Below are 21,424 nucleotides of genomic sequence, written 5' to 3' on the forward strand. Positions count from 1 at the left end.
ATTTGTTGTAAAGCTCAAAATTGCTGGAGGAAAGGAATTGGCAGATTCCCGATAAAAAAAAGGGGTGACTGTTTGGGGTGATGGATGACCCAGTTGCCCTGGTCAATCATTACACATTGCGTGCATGTATCAAAATATATGTATCCCCAAAATATGTACAACTATTATGCATCCATTTAAAAAGAGCCAAATGAAAATTCTAGAGTCAGAAAGTTCGATAGCTGAAATGAAAATTCCTAGATAAACAGCAGAATTGAGAAGGCAGAAGGATCAGGACACTTGCACACAGATTAATAAAATTATCCAATATGAAAAACAATAATGATTAAAGAATGCACAGTGCCTCAAAGACCTGTGACACAATGGTAAGCATATTAATATATATGAAAGGCCCAGAAAGAGGAAACAAGGGCTGAAAAAAATAATTGAAGAAATACTGGCCAAAAAACTGCCTAAATTTTATTAAAAGGATAAATCTAGAAATCCTAGAAACTCAACAGACTCTAAGTAGGATAAACACAAATTCAGACCTAGACACACCGTGCTCAGACTGTTGAAAGCCAAAGAGAAAATCTTAAAAATAGTATAAGAAAAACAATTCATCATATATAAAGAACAACAGAATTAACAGTTGTCCTTTCATCATGAATAGTGGTAACATAAGGCAGGGGAATGACATATTCAAAATGCTGGAGGAAAAAAGTCAACCAAGAACTCTAAATATGTCACATACTGTCCTTCAAATATAAATTTGAAATATATTCCAAAATCAACAAAGACTGAGAGAATTTGTTGCTGGAATACTTGCCTTACTTGGAATACTAAAGGAAGTACTATAGATGAAAGGAAATGACAACAGACCTGGCAACTAGAATCCATGGGAACAAAGAAATAGCAGAAATGAAGTAACAAACTGCTAAATAATCTGTGGGTCAAAATAAAAATCGCAAGGGAAGTTTGAATATATTTTGAACTAAATGAAAACAACAATACAACATATCAAAACATATGAGGTGCAACTTAAACACTGCTTTGAGAGAAATTCAAAGCTTTATACATCTACACCAATAGAGAACAGTTTCATATCAATAACCTAAACTTTCACTTTAAGAGTAGATAAAGGGCCAGGCATGGTGGCTCACGCCTGTAATCCCAGTACTTTGGGAGGCTGAGGTGGGCAGATCACTGAGGTCAGGAGTTCAAGAAGAGACTTGCCAATATGGTGAAACCATGTCTCTACTAAAAATACAAAAATTAGCTGGGCATGGTGGCACACGCCTGTAGTCCCAGCTACTCGGGAGGCTGAGGCAGCAGAATAGCTTGAACCCAGGAGACAGAGGTTGCAATGAGCCCAGATCATGCCACTGCACTCCAGCCTGGTGACAGAGCAAGTCTGCATCTCGAAAATAAATAAATAAATAAATAAAAAGAGTTAATTAAACATAAAGCAAGCAGAAGGAAGAGGGAAAAATCGATGAAATTGGAAACAGAAAAACAAGAGAAAAGAGAAGAACCCAAAAGTTCTTCGGGGGAAAACAAATCAACAAATCTGATAAACCTTTCGATAGACTAAGAAAAAAATGAGATGACACAGAATACCAAAATCAGGAATGAAAGGGGGACATCATTATCAAGCCTACTGAAATGAAAGGATTATGAGAATACTACGGCCAACTGCGTCAACAAATTAGACAATTTAGATAAAATAGCCAAATTCCTACAAAACCAAAAACTACCAAAACTAACTAAAGAAAAAATGGAAATTATGAATAGCTCTATAACAAGAAAACATTACTCAAAATGCACACTCCTGCACCACCCCCAACACCAGCCCAGGCTAGATGCCTTCACCTAGTAAACTCCATCCAATATACAAAGAAGAAATAACACCAATACTCACCAATTCTTTCAGAAAACAGAGGCAAGGCAACACTTTCCGACTAATCCTATGGGATTGGTATTACCCTTTTACCAAAGGAAGACAGAGAGCATGGGAAAACAAGAGGTCAATATCCCTCATGATCATACACATGAAAATCTTTAACATAGTATAAAATAAAATAAAATTCCAGCAACATTTAAAAAAGGACTAAATATCACGACAAAGTGGGATTAATGTGATCATGGTATCTACAGGGTCCCTGCCTCCTTTTTGTTCTGCCATGACCTTTCAAACCAATGTACATCACTAGTCATAGTTTGGTTGTGTAGTCCCTTCATTTGCACACTACTAAGTTGATACCTTCATATTTATCAATTTATCATAATAGAATTAGGTTACTTTATGACATACACCCTATACCACACCCTATCTCCAACCAATTGGATGTAGGATGTATGACATAAAGTAACTTAATCCTATTGAGATTATAACTATCAAAAAAGATTGAGGATATTCTAAAAGGAGAAGCAAGCAAGAGGACTTCCAATTTCAACCTTAATGTTGAGAGTTTAAATAACTGACAAGGATTTTGAACCAAGTGGAAAAGGTAGGTGAGCAATGAGCCTAGATTCTAAGTTTAGTAAAAACCAGGGCTTAAAACAATCAAGCACCAACTAGATCCATAGGAAGCGTAAACTTGGCTGCTCTAGAGTTTTTTTCTAGAGTGAGAGATGACAGCCTAACTGGTGAAGAAGGGGCACTGTATCTTCAGGAATACAAGTGAGACTTTGACAAGATGGTTTGTTCCTTACTATAGCTGTATGTGAATTCAAGCACTGAAGTCCAGGGCCAATTTTTAGACTTATTTATCCCTGGTCAAGAGTTAAGGTGACAGCTTTCCAAGTCCAAAAAGTGTTCCTTCTAGGTTCTTGCTTTTAGAGATGGTTATCAGGAGGCGGAGGATGCATCTTGCCATCTCCTAATCACCACCTAAGTTATCTGGCTCTGGGTGGAAAAATACACTACATTAACCCCCAAATACAATCCATAATATGGTAGGTGTGGGATATGTAAGAGAAACTTATAGTTAACTGTTCTCTGAAGCACTTGCATACAGCTAAATGTTCATACCCATCGCTAGGGATCTGAAAAAGAATTCACCTAAAAACAATGATATTTAGGTAGTCATTCATTCCTGCAGGTATTCTTCAGTTCAGAATTATAACCTTTAACCTAGAGCATTAATTAGCCAGTTCAGCACTATAAATGAATGTAAAAATCTAATCGTTTTACATTTTTTGCTAAATGACAAAACTTATCTCCATCTTTCAAAAGGTCATATTTCAGATGAAAAAACAAATGTGAAGCCATAAAAGAGACAAAGTTTTTGGATGTCACCGGTGATCTGAAATAATGCAAGAACTAAAAAATTTACACTAATATTTAAAGAATAAAACCAGGACACAGCCATGTATTTTGTAGTAAACCTTGGAAAAACTCTTTTCTCTAACTGAAAACAAAGATCAAAATTTTGAGTAGATATTTCTAGGAAAAGTCGATGTAGATTAAGTTTATAGCCTCATTAAACATGACTAATTTCAAAAACCAAATCTGACTAATACATACAAATAATCAAAATTTGTGTTTTTTTCTGGGTGAATTTCCAACATGATGCCAATATGATATTTCTGTATTCTGAACCACAAAATAATTCATAACAATTCTATGAACCATATGCAAGTTTATTTAAATAAGTTAACACTGCAGAGTGAGTCAATTTACAAGTATAAAAATAGATGGTTTAGCAACCAAAAGTAAGCACCACACAAAAGCAGATTATACATACACCATCAGGCCTTTGGAATATTAAGGCAATATAAATATCTCAAGTAATTTTAGGAGAATGCTTTACTCGTATAACAGATGTTATGAAAACATCTCAAAAGAGGCAGGGCTCACCACTTTTTTCAGTATGAGGTCTTCCCTTCCATTTTTCTTAATATATTAATGATTCTTCTTAAATACTGTACCATAATCAGTCTAGATTAACAAATGGGCTATCAAAGCCACTATCTTGTTGGCTAGATAGTGGAACAATTAATTTTCTTGAAGGCTGCTGACACACTGAAGATGGTAATGTACTGCTCAGTTTTTTGAAATCTGACTTTAATCTATCAGCCTTATGATGAGATGGGTGTCCACGAGTCACACTGATCTTTCCTGGCTCCAAATACATGGTTTCTTCTGACAGGTATGGAGTTTGATCATGCTGACATTTCATTGTTTGACAAATCATATTACTTGTCTCTGTGTCTGAAAGATAACCGGATGGTGAAAACTGTTTGGAATTAACAGATTCATTTGGTATTTCCAAAGTTCCTTGTGGTCTACCATGTACAAATGATGCTTCACGACTCTCAAAGGATAAGGTTGCACTGCTGGAAGGCCAGCCCAAGCAGTCACTAAGGTCCCCTCCATCTTTTACTGGAGGTTCCTGAACATCCAAACCTTGACTTTTCTTAGATGCAGCATTTTCACTTTCCATGAGTGGATTGCATTTATATACTTTTAAACCAAGTCTTTCATTAGAATCGCGAAAGGTTATATGCATGCATCCTGATTCAGAAGGACTAGGGGTACATCTAGGTGAGGGTTTATTTCCTAAGATTCCAAGAAAGGGGTACGCAGCTGAATGCGGAAGTGATTCAGAACCATTATCACTGAGTAAGGCTTTCTTCTTGTGCAAACCAAAGCCTCCTTCACCTTCGCAAGGAACAAACTCAGGAGAAACATTCCTTGGCAAACTGTGTAGGTGCTTGCAACTACCATCCCCAAACTGGAATTCCAAATGTGTCTCTTTGGATCCCACATGCTTTATGCTCCGATGGTCTGAGTTCTCTAACAGTCTTTGTAAGTTACAAGCTGCCCTCCTCTTGGGAGCTTGTTCACACACACTTCTGGTGATGGTGTTTACACTATTTGATTTGCTTTCAATACAACATGGTATTTTCTGATTCACATCATTTCTTTTTGATTTTTCAACTCCAATCAGCATCTCTGAAGTTAGGGGCAGTGCAAGGAAACACGAAATTAAGAGAAAATTAATATTTAAAGGGAAGATTCATCCTTGAACCAAAAAATAAAAAAAAATTAAAAATAAGAAAAAATTTATGTTTTTATATTGTATTCCCAAAGAATGCTTATAATCTGTAATCATTCTTAAAGAAAATACATCAATGCTGGACATTAAAAAATATTCTTTTACATATATCCACTAGATAAAGCTTGGTAATTTTGTTACTAAAATCTGATATATTATTATTATTGCCATCCATCTGACCTATCATTTTCTGCAATAGATGCTATAGCATTTCAAGATCTAGCCACAATGTTTTCAATCCTGCCCTGATTCTGATGTCAAGAATGGAGTTTCTGACAAGTTTGCTCAAAGAACCCCACCCACCCAATACCTACACATACACTTCTAGAATAGCTAAATAGACTTTCTGATTTAATTACCTAAGACACTAAATCTGATCAAAGACAAAGCAGCCACATAGCATGAAATTAGAGGCATTGTACCTCAGAGAAGCAAGCCCTGGTCCCTAGAGTCCATGAAAAGGATTTGCTTCTCTACTGGGGACATTGTGTGCACACTGCTGCCCCAGATCTAGAAAATTATTTTCTTGTTATATGCTACTGCCTTTTCATACCTAGGATTCACATCACCATTCCAAAATTTATACCAATAATCTTTGGCTTCTACATGAGGAATGTTTACCAACATCAGACTCACAGACCCCTGAACAATCTCAGCTTCAAGTTTTCCAGAGGTTCAAAAACCCCATTTCCCCACTGATATGTTAAAAATCTCCCAGTGTGATTGGGAATTTACCAGTTTTTTTCATGTATTTCTATCAGCTCTTGCTTTATATAAAGCTGTGTTATCTATAGAAAGAAAAAAATTATAGTTTCTTGGGAGACTATTCCATTATCATTATGAACTATCACCTTTGTCCCTTTTAATGCTAACTCTAATTTATCTGATCTTTTATTTACCTCTATAATTTATCTAATATCAACACTGCATTTGCTTGGTATATCATTCTCCATCCCCTGATTTTTAATTTTAGATGTTCTTCTTGTAAAAATAGCAGATTTCCGTATTTTTAAAAACCCTATTTGAAAGTTGTGGTCTTTTAATAACTGAGTTTAACCTATTTATATTTAGTGTGATTGTTGATGTTTCAAACTACTATTATGACCTACTTACCCATGCTTTCTAGGTTTTTTCCTCTTTCCTGATTTTGTTAGATTGAAAATGGTTTTTTCCAAGCTTTTCCTTTACCAGTTTTAAAGTTATATGTTCTATGTCTTTGTTGGTTACTCTTATTTTTTTTTTTTTTTTTTAAAGACAGGGTCTGCTCTGTTTCCTAGGCTGGAGTGCAGTGGTGCAATCACAGCTCACTGCAGCCTTGATCTCCCAGGCTCAAGTGATCCTCCCATCTCAGCCTCCCAAGGCATGTGGGCTCCCATTTCCTGCTTACTATGGCTAGCCACCTGGAACACTGCCCTGCTCCCAGATTCTTTGTTCCTGTTGTTATTGCCCAGCTCAATATTGAGGTTCGGGAAGGGAGGGGAGAAGAAGAAATAAAGAGAGGATTAACCCTACCTGGTTGCTGTTGGTTTAGAACACCAACTAATTACCCCATTCATATCCTCTAGGCCCTCTATTTCTCCTGGAAAATATCACCCTCATATGTGGAACAGTTTTGATATTGCTCCTACTTGCAGTTGTCACCTCCTGGTGGTTTTGAACTGAGGTTTCCATCTTCCATCCCATACTGTCTTCTTTCTCTCAGGGATTTCTTGTAGCTTCTGATCTATCCACAACAACTTCTTTTTTTTTTTTTTTTTTGAGACAGGGCCTCACTCTGTCACCCAAGCGGGAGGAAAGTGGCACAATCATAGCTCACTGCAACCTCAAATTCCTGGGATCAAGGGATCCTCCCACCTCAGCCTCCCAAAGTGCTGGGATTACAGGTATGAGCCATCATGACTGGCCCATTGCAACTTTTTAAAACCTACTTATAATTTCTTATTTTTCTCATTCTTTATTTGCTGTTGAAAATCTCTTCTATCATTTTGAGGGATGGAAACAGCAATAGGAAGCTGATGGGCCTGCTCAGTTTGCCTACTTGAATTGGAAACTGTGCACTCTTTTTGTGTAAACTTCCAGTTTAACTAAAACATACACAACTTCATAAATAAACTCTCACTCCTTACCTTCCCTGCCTTTTTCATACTGAAAATATTAAATAGCTAAAAAAGAAGAGATAGAAAAACCATTTGGTGACTCACTTCGACATACCTGACTGTGTAGTTTTGCTCTCGGACTTACTAGAAATAGGTGTTTCCAGCAATTTTGCCATTGTAGCAAGTTTGCTAGCAGCATTCATAATCTTTTTCTCAGCCCTGTGGGGAATTCCAGAACATTAAAAATATAGTTTAAAGGAAAAAATGATTTGCCTTAGCCCCATGGTTTCTGTTTTCCTATTGGCTCTGCCAACATTTCAGGTAGCACAGCCATAAACCTCTCTTAACCCCTATGGCTAATCATATAGAAATAGTTCATTTAGTGGTTAAGGAAAATGCTTTAAAAATTACAACATGTTGTCCTGGTAATCTCAGGACACATTGTTCAGACTGAACTCACCCTTCTTTTCCATCATCCTGCAAAATCTGTTGGAGGCAAATCAAATAATATTTGCGCATCTTTCGGGCGGTTTCTTGACGTTCTCGCAGTACCTCTGCTTTTACCATTTCTGCAGCTCGTTCCTTACTCTCCTGAATATAACGAAGCATGTCACCTATAGGGCAGTGAGAAAATGCCCACAGAATGTATGTTTATTAGCACTTTTTCAGAAACAGGAGGGGCAGACTTCAGATCAATTTTCTGGTAGATGAAGTGATTATAAGTATAGTTTAAACATTATACTTTACACAGTCATTAAAATGGAATATTTTAGATCATCATTTTGATAGATTCAAATGAGAAGTACTCTGTAAGTTCTTTCGGAATGATGACAGCTACATACAGTAAGGAAACATGGCATATTCCCCAGCTAAACTTTGTCATATTCTAAAACACTTCGCGAAGAAAATACCGTAAATATGAGGCACAGAAACTTAGCATTTCAATTGTACATTATGTTCAGTTAGGAAAAGAGAAATATAAAATATAGAGAAAAGATTAAGCAGAAAGAAAGGAAAAACCAAACACAAAGACAGAAGAAAAGGAGGCAGTATGAGCTGGAGAGACTCATTCTTCTCTTGTGCTCTGAAAATTTAAGTTCCCTTATTTATTGAAAATTCTTGCGGCAGCACTTTTTGAGCATCTAACTAAATATAATAGTACAATTCATAAGAGACATGTACAAAATGAGACTACAAGGAGGGTGATGGGACTTACAGTTGGCCTCTGAAATTTACATATGAACATAGCCCACAGCTTTCAAGTGTTTGTTTTTGTTTTTGTTTTTGTTTTTTAACTCACTATAGCTTTGATTAGGACTACTATTAGCTAAGGCTAACTTTTTTTTTTAAATAAATCCAAGACTACATCCTACATCTAGAATTTCACCATCTCTGTTATAGTAAGGATACCAATTCGTACAGAAATCTCCCTCTCAGTGTCAGTAAGCATCTGAAAATTAGTGGTTCTATGCAACAATACTAACTGGGAGACTATTTTTCATTATTTGAAATGGAAAACGAAATGGAGTACGTGTCAACACAAAACCTCCAACCAACTTTCTAAAAAATAACTAAGACATAATATACACACATATATACAGGTTATCATGTTAGGATGAAAACATGCTTAAAATTCCGCTGCCCAATCAATACATTATTAACAAAAAGTTGCTTTGCTTGTAGCAATATGCCCTTTGTTAGCACCAGTAACAACAGAGAAGCAAATGCCCTTATTAATACCGAATGAGCTTTGCAGAACATTTACATGTCATTCTGCATCTACCGATTATATATGAAACTTCAGACTTTTCCTGCTCTTTTTGTTAAAAAGAAATGTAATTTTAGAGGCTAATATACATTTTTCCTATATAAACACTACTTATTGTTTTGGGACATATATCCATTCTATGCAATTTTGTAATTAAAAACCAAGAAGTATTCAAAACGGAAAACACACATCAGGAGAATGCTCTACAGGATATGCTGGCACAACCTGGTACTGACAAGGACTTGATAAATTTATAGCTATGAGAAACAATAACCAGAAACAACAGAACAATTGCTAACTAGATCCACTTCCAAGTCCTTAAAAGTTTATGGTAGGAGGCCGGGTGCAGTGGCTCACACCCATAATCCCAGCACTTTGGGAGGCCAAGGCGGGTGGATCACCTGAAGTCAGGAGTTCGAGTCTAGCCTGGCCAACATGGTGAAACCTCGTCTCTACTAAAAATATAAAAATTAGCTAGGCGTGGTGACACACGTCTGTAATCCCAAGCCTACTCAGGAGGCTGAGGCCAGAGAACCACTTGAACCCGGGAGGCGGAGGTTGCAGTGAGCCAAGATTGCACCAGTGCACTCAAGCCTGGGAGCCAGAGTGAGATTCTGTCTCAACAAAAAACAAACAAACAAAAAAAAAAGTTTATGGTAGAAGTAATAGTTAATTGCTCATTTAAAACCCATGTGACATTTTCTTTACTACAAATTAGTTAAGTTGTAAGATTATTAAATTTTCAGTTTAATACTAGTATCCAAAAAGAAACAAGACAATCAACAATATAAACATAAGACTATTCTCATGTCACTTCCAAAAGATATTATTTGGGCAAAATGATCAATGACTACATAATTTTGAAAAGGTGTCAATAATCTCTTCTAAGATTGAAGAAAAAGGTAATTTGGAAAATTCCCTAAAAGTCCTACTGCTGGTAAACTCTGAGTTTCCTTTAACAGCGACAATAAAAAAGGCCCAAGCCATCCTTAAAATCTTGGGAATCTCTTAGGGACTTACGTTTAATTTTTTTTACAGCTTTAATGTACTGCCCACGAAGTTCTTCCAAGGCTCCCCCACTGCATGGCAGGCAAGTATTTTCAATGGCCCCTGCTGACAATGACCTAAAAAACAAACCAAAGATTACAAAAACAGAAATGCTAAGTGAAAAATTTCATTTGAAAAATATATATGTATCCATATACTCTAATAAAATTAACTGAGAAGTGCTAAAAATCTCACATAAAAGAATGTCCATTATACAGTTATTTCAAACAGGGGAAAAATGGAAACGACACAAATGTTATGGTTGCTTCAATAAATAATGGTAAATCCACATGAAAATTTATGCAGGTATTGAAAAACATATGTAGGAGAATATCTAATAACACAGAGAAATGCTTATCTAGTAATATTAATAAAAAGCTACAAAATACCTTATACTAGAGTCTCAATTTTAAAAACACATTGTGCACGTGGAGTATGTGTAGAAAGAGGTTTAAATGATATAAAACAAGAGGTCACTAAAGGGTATCTTCAGGAAATAAGGTTTTGGGGGATTTTCTTCTTTTTTATACTTTTTGCTGTATAACAAAAAAAAATTGATACTTAAAAAAATTTAAAGATATTTGTACTTAGATTTCTTTAAAATAGCAGTTTAAAATAGTAAAAGCATACCTTGGTGGTGTTTTACAAAGCGTTCGCAGTTCTTCCAATTTATTCTTCATGTCATTGTTTTCTTCTATTAATTCTTCAATAACTTTATTATTCTCTTCTATAATAGAAAGTTTATAGTACATTAGACAGTTAAAAATTTTTTAAGCCTTCTTTTCCCTTAAGTTCCCAATACAAATGTTTATAGAGGAGACTGTGTAATTTCCAGTCACTCTTCTGTAATGTTCGTTCCCTTAGAAACCCTAGTCAGACCATTATCTTGCTCTGTTTTCTCAGCACTTAAAATCTGTATCCCATCTTCTTCTTGCTTGGGGTTACACACTGTCCTGGAATTGGGTTTCGACTGTTTCAGATGCCTGTGTTTTGTTTTCCAACTGTGCTGAGGCTCTGTAGAAACCTACTAGGTTTTCTAATTCCATGTTCCCTGTGGATCCTGGTAGACAGTTTATGCTCATATAAACGAACACTGAACATGTACCTCAATATAAAATAAAAAGAAAATTAACCTAAAGTAGGTGTATTTTTCAGAAATAATGTAAGATTTTCAATTCTTTGAACTTTTAAAAAGAGGATGAGGAGACTGACAGAATCCATGTGATATGAAGGAAAACGCATGAATTTCAGAGTCAGAGACATCAGTTTACATTCTAACTGCTGTTTACAAGGTGGATAAGCCTAGGAAAAAGTAACCTTTCTGAACCTTTCTTCACATGTTAACTTACAGATTATAATCGAAATAAAACAACAAATGCACAACACCTACACAAAGCTTGGAAATACCCATATAAATGTGAACATGGCATCTTGTGTTTCCTATGATGCCACCCTCTCAACACACCGTAAGTTGAGGAACAAAATTACTCTATTCCCCCTGGTGATGGATATAACTTTTTGTTTTAAACAACTCACTCCCACTCCATCTATTTCTCAATAAACACTACCAAGAGAGTGGAAAAATGGAATTTAAGAAACAAGCAATCTCAATAGCAAAGATATAATAAGCTACTAAAGTTATATTAAGAAAAAATTTCAGACTATTGGCTTAAATTCTGGCCCTGACCCTTTGTATCAACTCATTGTTTTGAGTGATATATCAACTTTCTTTGATTTGCAAGTCTATGAGTTTTAGAAGATATCAGCTTCAAAAAGCACTGTGTAGAATAGTGTGGTGCTAAATATTATTTATAAATAATAATCATATCCAACTGCCCTTGTTGCCATATTATGTAAACCAAATTGTCTTGGTTTTCATATTTTAACATATCTATGTTGTAGATATAGCTACAGTAGGACAAATAACTGATTTACTCTCCTGGCCTCTACTGAAGAGCTAAGTAATCACAAAAGGAATTGCAGTTGTTAAATTTTTAATCTCAAATTCTTAAAACCCTTTCCGGCCTCCAAGTAATTATTATATCTTAATAATAAGTAATAAGAGTAATAAGTGCCTTAGTAATAAGCAGTTGGTGGTAGTTACAGGTGGCTTCTCTTAGTCAGCAATATTTTCCAAGTTGTGCTATGATGCAGCTGTTGTGCCAAGTGCTGGAACAGGACTTGATCCTTATTGCTATAAAGTCTACTCTCCAAAGGGAAGTACAGACAGCAAATAATTACAAGGATGGTGAATGTTATAAAAAGCATAGGAACTATGAGGAATGTGTAACAGGAGGACTAAACAGGTCTGCAGTGGTTAGGAAAGTCTCCCTGAGGAAGTAATGTATTGGAGAAAAGATGAGTAGGGGTTAGCCGGCCAAATGAGATCAGGATGTTTTGGCGAAGGGAGAAAACAATGAAATCCATGCTATGGCTCTACTGAGAGAAATTAAGAGAGCTAGGGGAAGACAAGGCTGGAGAGGCTGGCAGGCGCTGGATCAAGATCTTTTTAAACCCTGTTAAACTAAGTGGTTTTGGTTTTATACTGAAGGCCATGGCAAGCCACTGAAGAGCTTTAAACAGGAGTGTCATGTTTCAATTCACTTTTTAAAAAGGTTGCTTCAGCTACCCCAGGCAGAATGGATTAGAGGGGCTAAGACTAGAAGCATAAAGAGTCAGGGGATTATTGCCAGGGTCCAGGCAAGAGAAAGAAGTGGATGTACAAAATAAACTTATTAAGCTGGTCTTTTCTGAATGACACCATTATTTAGGACCGTAGCATTTTGTTTTTTGTCCATTTAAACATTTATTATCTGGTATGTGGTGGGCACCAGGGCTATTAGGATGAACAAGACATGGCATATTCCTTCTCCTCAGAAAATTCTTGGAGAATGTGGAGAAGGTATCCGACAAGTGACCAAATAATTAAAAATACAGAATGATAATAGTGATAATAGAGGAAGAGCCAATGCTCTATGGCCGCATACGAGCAGCCCACTTCACCCTGACTAGGGAAAATCAAGGAGGGCTTTGCAGATAAAGCATCTTCTGAGTTGAATCCTAAAGGAAGAGAGTAAGACTACAAAGAATGTTGGGAAAAAGTACAGGACAGAATACAAACATCATATGCAACGAAGGTCCAGCAGTAAAAGAAATAGGACCAGCTCAGGAATCGGAAGCATTTCAAATGTAAAGAGTATAGCGTATAGGCTATAAGCAATAGTGAAAGGTAAGAAGGAGCAGCGATCTAAGCCCCAAAACTTCCTTTCTTCGGAGGGGCAATGAGAAATGGTAGAAGATATCCCTTTCCAAATGCCCTCACAGCATTATGATGAATGGACTAGACGGAGGCCAGTCCAGACCCTCAAGCCCTTGTTTATGCCTTTTCCCTCTTTCTCAAACGCTGTTCTCCTTGGCAAACACCTCTGTTTTTCAAGGCTTAGTCAAACCTTTCTTAACTTTAATAAGAGGTAGAACTAACAATCCTTCCTCTTAAGTACACACTGCCAACAGCATTCAATGTTTAATTATTTGTTAATCTGTTTTTAGATCTCCTCACTTAACCAAAAGCTTCTTGAAGGAAGGGAACACATCTCCACCAGAACTGGAATTTTGTATGATTTATTCACTGCTGCATCCCCAGTGCTTAGAAGCCTGCTTGACGCATACTGGGCCCTCAACATCTGTTCAATCAAGAAAGGGAGAAAGGAATGTGACCTTTTAATCAGAGCTGAAATCTTCCTCTTTTGAGTTTTGTAATAATAATTTGATTAGTAAAAATGAGATCCAAATTAGTTTACATTAATCCCAAAAGAGGATCAGTGCACACATTAACTAAAATGTCACATTTGAACATTTCAACAAGGATCAAAGAGATTTATATTGGTAGCAGTGCTACTTTAAATGCTGACCTCCAATTTTTTCCACTACAGCTTTGTGCTTCCTTTCTAAATGCTGAAGATGCCTACAGCATTTCTCCAGTTTTCCTTTCAGATCTTGACATTCCTGCTTTGCCTTTTCAAGTTCTTGGAAGCAGTGTCCACAGCATAAATCCTTAATTTCAAGGATCTTTTTCTTATCTGCAAAAATTAAATGACAGAAAACTTTTATATCAGTTTAGACTAAGAACTACCAATAAAAAAGAAAAGACGGAAAGAAAAGCAGATGACTCATGACTAAAGGCTACAGCACGACTGAAAGAGTGTGATGCTTAAGATAGAGAGACATGGGTTTACATACTGCTTACTGGCCGTGTGACTTGGAGCATATTACTCAACTTGTCTAAGGTACTACTGGATACTACCATCTACTTTAAAAATAGTCATGAAATCTATTGCTCTGGATCTTGATACCATTCCCTACTAAAAGGAGTCAAGGATCTTCAAGAAATGGCTGACTCCAGTACTGGGAGAGGGTATATAAAAATAAGACTGAAATATCTTCCTATGCCAGAAAGGAAGAAAGTACTCAAAAATACAGGCATGTCGCAAGGACATAGGAGCCAGTTTGAAGGAGCTCCACTAGCTGAATCTGGGACAATCTGAGCACTAATTAAATAGAGTAATGAATTATAAAGTATTAAGAATAGGAATTTATGAGTCACACCAATAATTTTATGAATGGTAGGTAGGTAGGTGGGTTGGTAAGTAGGTAGGTAGATGGATCGATGGACAGAGAGATAAAATAAATACACAGGCAAATGAGAGGAAAGGATTCTTGATTCAACATGCTTAGTGCCAACTGGGATAAATAGAGGGAGGAAGTTGGAAGAATTGTAATTTCACAACCACCATAGTAAAGACTGGATCAAGCAAGAATCATCATTGGTTGCCAAATATAAGAGAAGGTTTTTATGAGGGGAAGATATTTGCATGATCTTAAAAGTGTCTCCCACAGATTGCTTAACAGTTGCAAGGGTGAAAAAAAACCCAGTAATTACATAGTGAAGAAATTAGACAACATTATCACCAGGTAATGAAAAGTAACCTCACCAATAAAAGACATAGGGACACCACACATTTTTAGATGTGACAACATATCACCCTTGCAGTGCTCTAGCCGAGAAAACACAACCTGAATCAATCATGAAGAAACACCAGACAAACCCCAAATGAGAAAAGTTCTGTTAAAAAAAAAAGTGGAGGTGGAAGCAGAGAATATTTCTAAAAAATGTCAATGTCATGAAAGACAAAGAGAGGCTGTGGAAATGTTCTAGATTAAAGGAGGCTAAAGATACATGACAACTAAATGTAATAGCTGATCCTAGACAAATCTCTATACTGGAGGAGAAAAAACAAAATGCTAGAAGACATTATTGGGTCAATTGACAAAATTAGAACACAAACAGTGGATTAATACAATACTTTAATGTTAAATTTACTGCACTAAGGTTATACAAGAAAATATTCCTATTCCTGGAAAACACAGTCTGGAGTACTTAGACATAAAAGGTCACAAAGTATACATAACTTACCCTCAAATGGTTCATAAAAAAAAAAATATTCACATACACATATATACATAAGGGCACAGAATGAAGTAAAATGTTAACAATAGGTGTATCTCATTAAAGGGAATGTGAATGTTCTTCGCAACTATTTTTATTTTTGCTATTTTTCTATAAGTTTGAAATTATTTCCGAGTTTAAAAAATGAACCGTTTGGCACAGTAGCTGGCACAGAGCAAGTACGCAATAAATAATAGTCATTGTCGTTAGTAACATATAAAATTTATAAAATTAAACTATGCAAAAATGATTAAAAAGTAGACTATTAATGTAAGTGATACAATAGAACAGGAATATAAGTTGGCACAGGCTCAGAGGCCAATATATAAAATGCTCCTGTAAAGTCATCGATCCAGCAAAATTATTCTTAGCTCTCTCCTGACATTTTAGTTTAAGAGGTGCCATTTATGTTAATGAGCATTAAAGGATTAACGAAGCATCACAATGGTACAATAAATAGCATTTATATTTTTCGTCTAGGATACTGTTGTAAAATTGGAACTCACAAATACCACTGACGACAGAACAGATACATCAGTTATAGTATATTCATACATTGAAATACTATGTAGCAATGAAAATGAATGAATTAGAGCTATTGCATCAACAGATAAATCTTAGTAGCATGCTGTTAAATAGGAAAAAGAGCAAGTTACAAAGAATATAATGAGTATTAAACCATTTTTATAATGTTAAAACAGAAAAAGGCAACAACTTCTAGAGGTCACATACACATAATTAAAACATTAAAAAAGAGAATAATTTTTGAAAATCAGGATATTTGTTAGCTCAGACTGGGGAGAAGTTGCAGGGATAGAACTGTGGTCAACAGCATTGGTGAGGTTCTGTGCCTTAAGTTGAATAATGGGTTCCTGGTTGCTAGGTTTCATAACTTACAGATGCATACATATATTCTTTGAATGAACTAAGTATTTCATAATTAATGTTTTAAGTACTTTAAATAATAACGAGATATTAGGAGAATATAACCAAACAGTCAACAGTGGTACTCTCCAGTGGTAGGATTTTAAAGGACTTTATCACTTAATACATGTTTTGTATTATCTAATCCTTTCTAATGAATTTGTTAAAGTGTTTGTTTTTAAGGGAAAAAAGACTAAAGAAAAATATTTTTATAGTCTGATTTGTCTTTGGCCAAAACTAATTCCTTTTATATTTATAGGACTTCCTAAAGCTAAATAACATCCAAAACTTGTTTCTACCCATTTCACAGCTTTAAATAGAATTCTCAGGCTATTCCAAATAGGATGTAAAATAAAAAGTACAATGCAAAATACAAATTAAGGTAATATTATCCACTGAATTGGCAATAAGATATTCTTAGCCACTTAATACCTAGAAGTAGGGGAAAAGGGTTTGTGAACAATGAGAAAGGCAGAGATGGTATAGACAGATATTCTCTAAGATTCTGGTAACACTGCCTACTGAATTAGAAATGTGTGGAAACTGAGGTTATTCACTTAGTAGGTATGATTGGTGCTGGCAATTATTAGTTCTTTTCCAGGTTATAACGGAAACAGCAAATAAGTAGCAGAGAGAGGCTGTTGTGTGTTTGTGTGGGGAGGAAAGGAGCAGGCTGCAAAGGGTCAATAGGCTAAAAGGGATGGGAGCTAATAAAGGATTTGCAAATTTCTAGCTCAGAAATCTCCATGAATAGGGAATATAAGTCCTATACTCCTCAGTAAGCTCTGAATACAAGGGGCTTAGTACAGTACAATAATTCTTTTGTCATGATGAAGAGTCTAAGTCATTAAGGAAAAGTTAAACTATTAATTCATCACTCTGCCATATGTTGGAAAGGAAGAGATTAAAAACACTGCCCATGCCCTCAGAAAAACTCACAAATCAATTAAAAATCATCTAATACATTTCAGAAAGATTTCCATTAAAAAGTGATTGAAATTAGTTTCAGTAATTTGAATGAAAAAGTCTCTATTACTTGGCAATTCTCTTATGTCAAATCCTTGATTTCAGGGAATAAAAACATGACTGCTCTATTAAAACTCTCATGATTCTCCTTGTAACACGAATCACTTGTGAATGGAGGGAAAACCACAAATAGAAGAAGAGGGCCTAAATCAACCTTCTTCTCTACACACAAAATGAAATCTAGGAAGAGGAGACATTAAGTCAGAGGAGTATTACACATTTGTTCACATCTATGATCTCCTTTTATCCTCAAAGCAACCCTTCAGAAGGGTGATTATGGATGCTACAAAGACTGGTGGGAACAAAATCCAATTACCAGCTTCTGCTTCTGTTTCTTGTAAGGCCAAGGGCTGAGCATGGTGTCCAGCAGCAGATCCAGGGACTCCTTGGCCAGTGCTCCGGCTGGCAGAATCCTTAGAGAGCTTGGCCATATTTCTCTGAAATAAATTTTCTTCAAAGTTAATGCTTAGTAAAAATCTTTATACAATTTTATATTTAAAATGCTAATGTTAAAAATACAAAGAGAAAACACTTCCTGAAAAAAATCTTGCCTGAACTATCTATCGCCAATATTTTTCTTAGGGTGTTACATGAGTACTGTCACTGTGCTAGGAACTAGCCTCCTATGAAACTTTCCAAATTAGAACAGTCTGACAGGCGACTGGTAGGCGGCTATGAGACAGACAGAAGATATGGTTTGCACATTATATATGTGAATTTGAGATTTTTTAATGGTTTACGTGATTAAACCACATGAAAGACAATATAAAATCAGAATTGTTCTTTAAAATCTAGAACATTTTTACTACAGCAAGGAACAACTTAATTAGCAAGTATAATGCTAACCCTCTGCCTCCCATGAATTGAAAATAACAGCAAAAATTTATTTTAAATTTATACAGTACTTCATATGCTTCTAAATACTTTAACATACACAGTAATTTTGTAAGGAAGGCCAGCCGAATGCCAAAGTTAAGGACAGAAACCGAGGTTTAGCTAAATTAAACATCTTGCACAAGACCATTTCTTCACTAATATTTACTGAATGTTTTTTATGTTCCAGTCCTTGTCACGGCAATACAGCTATTAAATCAATGGATTTTTCATTTTTGGTTTTTGTTTTGAGACAGAGTCTTGCTCTGTTGCCCAGGCTGAAGGGCATTGGCACAATTTTGGCTTACTTCAACCTCCACCTCCCGGTTCAAGTGATTCTCCTGCCTCAGCCCTCATGATCCGCCCACCTCAGCCCCCCAAAGTACTGGGATTACTTGTGTGAGCCGCCACGCTCAGTCAAATCAATGGATTTTTATGGCAATGTTTTCAGATTTAAGATGACTACTAAATCAGAAAGGAACAGAATAGGTGGTACTGAGAAAGTAGTCTTGTTGATTATTTAAAACAGATTATATATGCCTGATTCTAGAAGCCTTGATTTTGATTATGAGAAACCATTTAACTGACTGTCAGAAAATCTACTTACAATGTCCAACAGAAGCAGAGGTTAGCAATTACAAAGAAGAGGTAATCAAGAAGCTATGGGTTTGACACCAAAAGGAATAAGAAAAGCTGAACCAAAATGCAGTCAGTGCTTCCAGTTTTTACTCAAAGGTGGGGAAGAAAAGTCAAGATGACAGAAAAGGGAGAAAAGCAGCAACCTGTTTGTCTTAGTTTTAACTTGACTTTGATGGTAAAAGAGACAACACACATCCTTAAGTTTGCTTGAAAATTTTGTTCCATTTGATATTTGCTTTATCTGTTATGAACTACCGCATTAATATATTTTGATAAGGCATTCATTTTCTTGAAAGCTGTATTTTTCACTCATTGCGTCCTCTCCATTAAAAAAACTTTTGATTGTCTCAGTTATTTTAATGAGGACTTGTTTTTATATATTAATAAACCATTTTTTTGTTTTAATTTCCATGAACAATTTTTAAAACTAGAGATTTAATAAATTATAAATTACAGTTCCTCACATTTACAGCACCTATGTAACAAATTTAAAATCACTGCTTTATAATCACAGCTTTATCTCAAGGTCCTGAGTGAAGATAGCTCGAAAACGGCAGAAGGTCAAGTATTACTTCTATGACAAATTCCAGATTAGGCATTTCAAAGCCATCCTTTTCTCAGGAATGGAAACTGACCCACCCAACAAAAGCTGTAAACATCTAAATTCTTAGCCAGATTATGTGATTCTGTCTCCATAGACTCACGAGCCTCATTAAATCACACAGATGATCTTACACTGCTTGCACAATTATAAGCCCTGTAAAAAGACTCCAGGGTTGATTTTATACGTATATATTAATGGTAGGAGAAAGGTGTCATAGTTTCTTGATTTTTGTAAGAGAGACTGCCTATTCAGGAAAGCAAACGAAAGCATGTAAACATGATTTTCCCATCATTTCTCATCTCCAAATCTGTATAATTTTATTTTAATTAAGTTATCTCCAAGTTCTTATTTTAATTATTTTCCCCAAAAAAAATCTCAATTAAGTGTTAAGCAGTATTCGTGGGAAGTGATCTTGCCCAGTAATTTTTACATTGAAGGCAACTACTCAGTAGCAACATCTCTGTGAGGTCAAGGATAAAAATATCAACTGGGGTGAAGTAGGATGGAGTGAGCTGATCTTTCAGGTCCCTTCTGGCTCTAAACTTTTATACTGTTTCAAATGCAGGACCCAGAAAGGCTAAGCTGAGCCATGCATAGCCTACCCAAACCCAAGGAATTAGGCCAGGGATTTGTATTTTATTTTTCCAGTGAGCAACTATGTGATTGCCCAATATAATAACCTAGTTATCATCGAATATGGAACTGAAACTCAAGATTATTACTCCTAGTTTATAACTCTCTCAAGTAGGTGTTAATACCAAATGCTCAATCCTGGCCTTGAAACTCTTTAATCACAATATCTTGATGGAACTTAACTCTTAAGTTTCAACTCTATCAGACAAACCTTATACTACTGGCATTTTTTTCCTGCCTCTAATTCCAAATGTTGAAATTGGCTAATCACCATGCTCAGAATATCATTCTGGATCTTTCATGCATACCTAATTGCTTTGATCATAAGGTAGCAAGACTTTGGTTTCACTGAATCTTTCATACAAATTAAAAGCTGGTCTCAGAGAGTACTTAGATAACTAAAAGAATATAATTAATTCTATATGCACATATATAGTACATCCAGAAACTGGGCTTCAGAGTTTTATGCGAGTGAGCCATATTTATTTGCTTGTCTCTACATCAATATTCTTTGTACTTGGTTGGCATTTTTTGCCTAAATGAGACATACATTTATTGTGGGCAATAAATAGGCTTCCAAACTCTTCACAAGCTTTTAAGAAACTCTTATGATGCATATTTCATGAAGTGGTCAGGCCCAGAAAACAGAATTTTGAATAAAAATTATTCAGCTTCTGAAATTTCATGCCCTTAGAAAGAATAGCATATATTCTTTATTTTATTTTAAGTTCTGGAATACATGTACTGAACGTGCAGGTTTATTACATAGGTATACATGTGCCATGGTGGTTTGCTGCACCTATCAACCTGTTATCTAGGTTTTAAGCCCTGCAGGCATTAGGTATTTGTCCTAAATATTCTTTAGGAAAAAGACATTTAGAGGCTAAAAGCTTTCTTGTATTTGTGACACTATGAAGTAGTAAAGTTTTTTGGCAACAAAACATGCAAACCTTTGGATTCGCTACAGAGTAGTTTTTTAAACCACTGACAAAAACATAAGACTTACATCTACTAAACTTTAAAACGAAAAAAGGAAAAAACACTACATACAACTTCTATAATCATTCTTGGTGTTCAGTACCTCCTCTCGTTCTCAGGAACATACCTTTTCCCATTGTGGGTCAGCATTTTCTACAAGCAGAGGAAGTGTATCTTGAAATGCTTTCTGTATGCAGCCCTTTAGTTTTTCAAAATATTGCACAGACATCCATTTTGAAGAACAAGTCGACATGATTTCCAAAAGCTGCTTGTCCTCAGAATCACTGA

General features: G+C 35.7%; 1 protein-coding gene across 1 annotated transcript in view; it reads right to left on the bottom strand.

The window, feature by feature from the left end:
* Positions 1-3,611: 3,611 nt before the first annotated feature.
* Positions 3,612-21,424, bottom strand: part of CEP152 (centrosomal protein 152kDa) — a 73,862-nt gene continuing 56,049 nt past the window's right edge. The window contains exons 21-27 of the mRNA XM_011967294.1: positions 17,726-17,846; positions 13,865-14,032; positions 10,584-10,680; positions 9,927-10,030; positions 7,599-7,752; positions 7,256-7,357; positions 3,612-4,959 (exon numbers count right to left, since the gene is read on the bottom strand). Of these exons, the coding sequence (XP_011822684.1) occupies positions 3,918-4,959; positions 7,256-7,357; positions 7,599-7,752; positions 9,927-10,030; positions 10,584-10,680; positions 13,865-14,032; positions 17,726-17,846 (1,788 nt within the window). The 3' untranslated portion in view covers positions 3,612-3,917. The remainder of the gene's footprint in view (positions 4,960-7,255; positions 7,358-7,598; positions 7,753-9,926; positions 10,031-10,583; positions 10,681-13,864; positions 14,033-17,725; positions 17,847-21,424) is intronic.

This window comes from Mandrillus leucophaeus, unplaced genomic scaffold (assembly GCF_000951045.1).
Source record: "Mandrillus leucophaeus isolate KB7577 unplaced genomic scaffold, Mleu.le_1.0 Scaffold798, whole genome shotgun sequence".
In the NCBI taxonomy this organism is placed as follows: Eukaryota; Metazoa; Chordata; class Mammalia; order Primates; family Cercopithecidae; genus Mandrillus; species Mandrillus leucophaeus.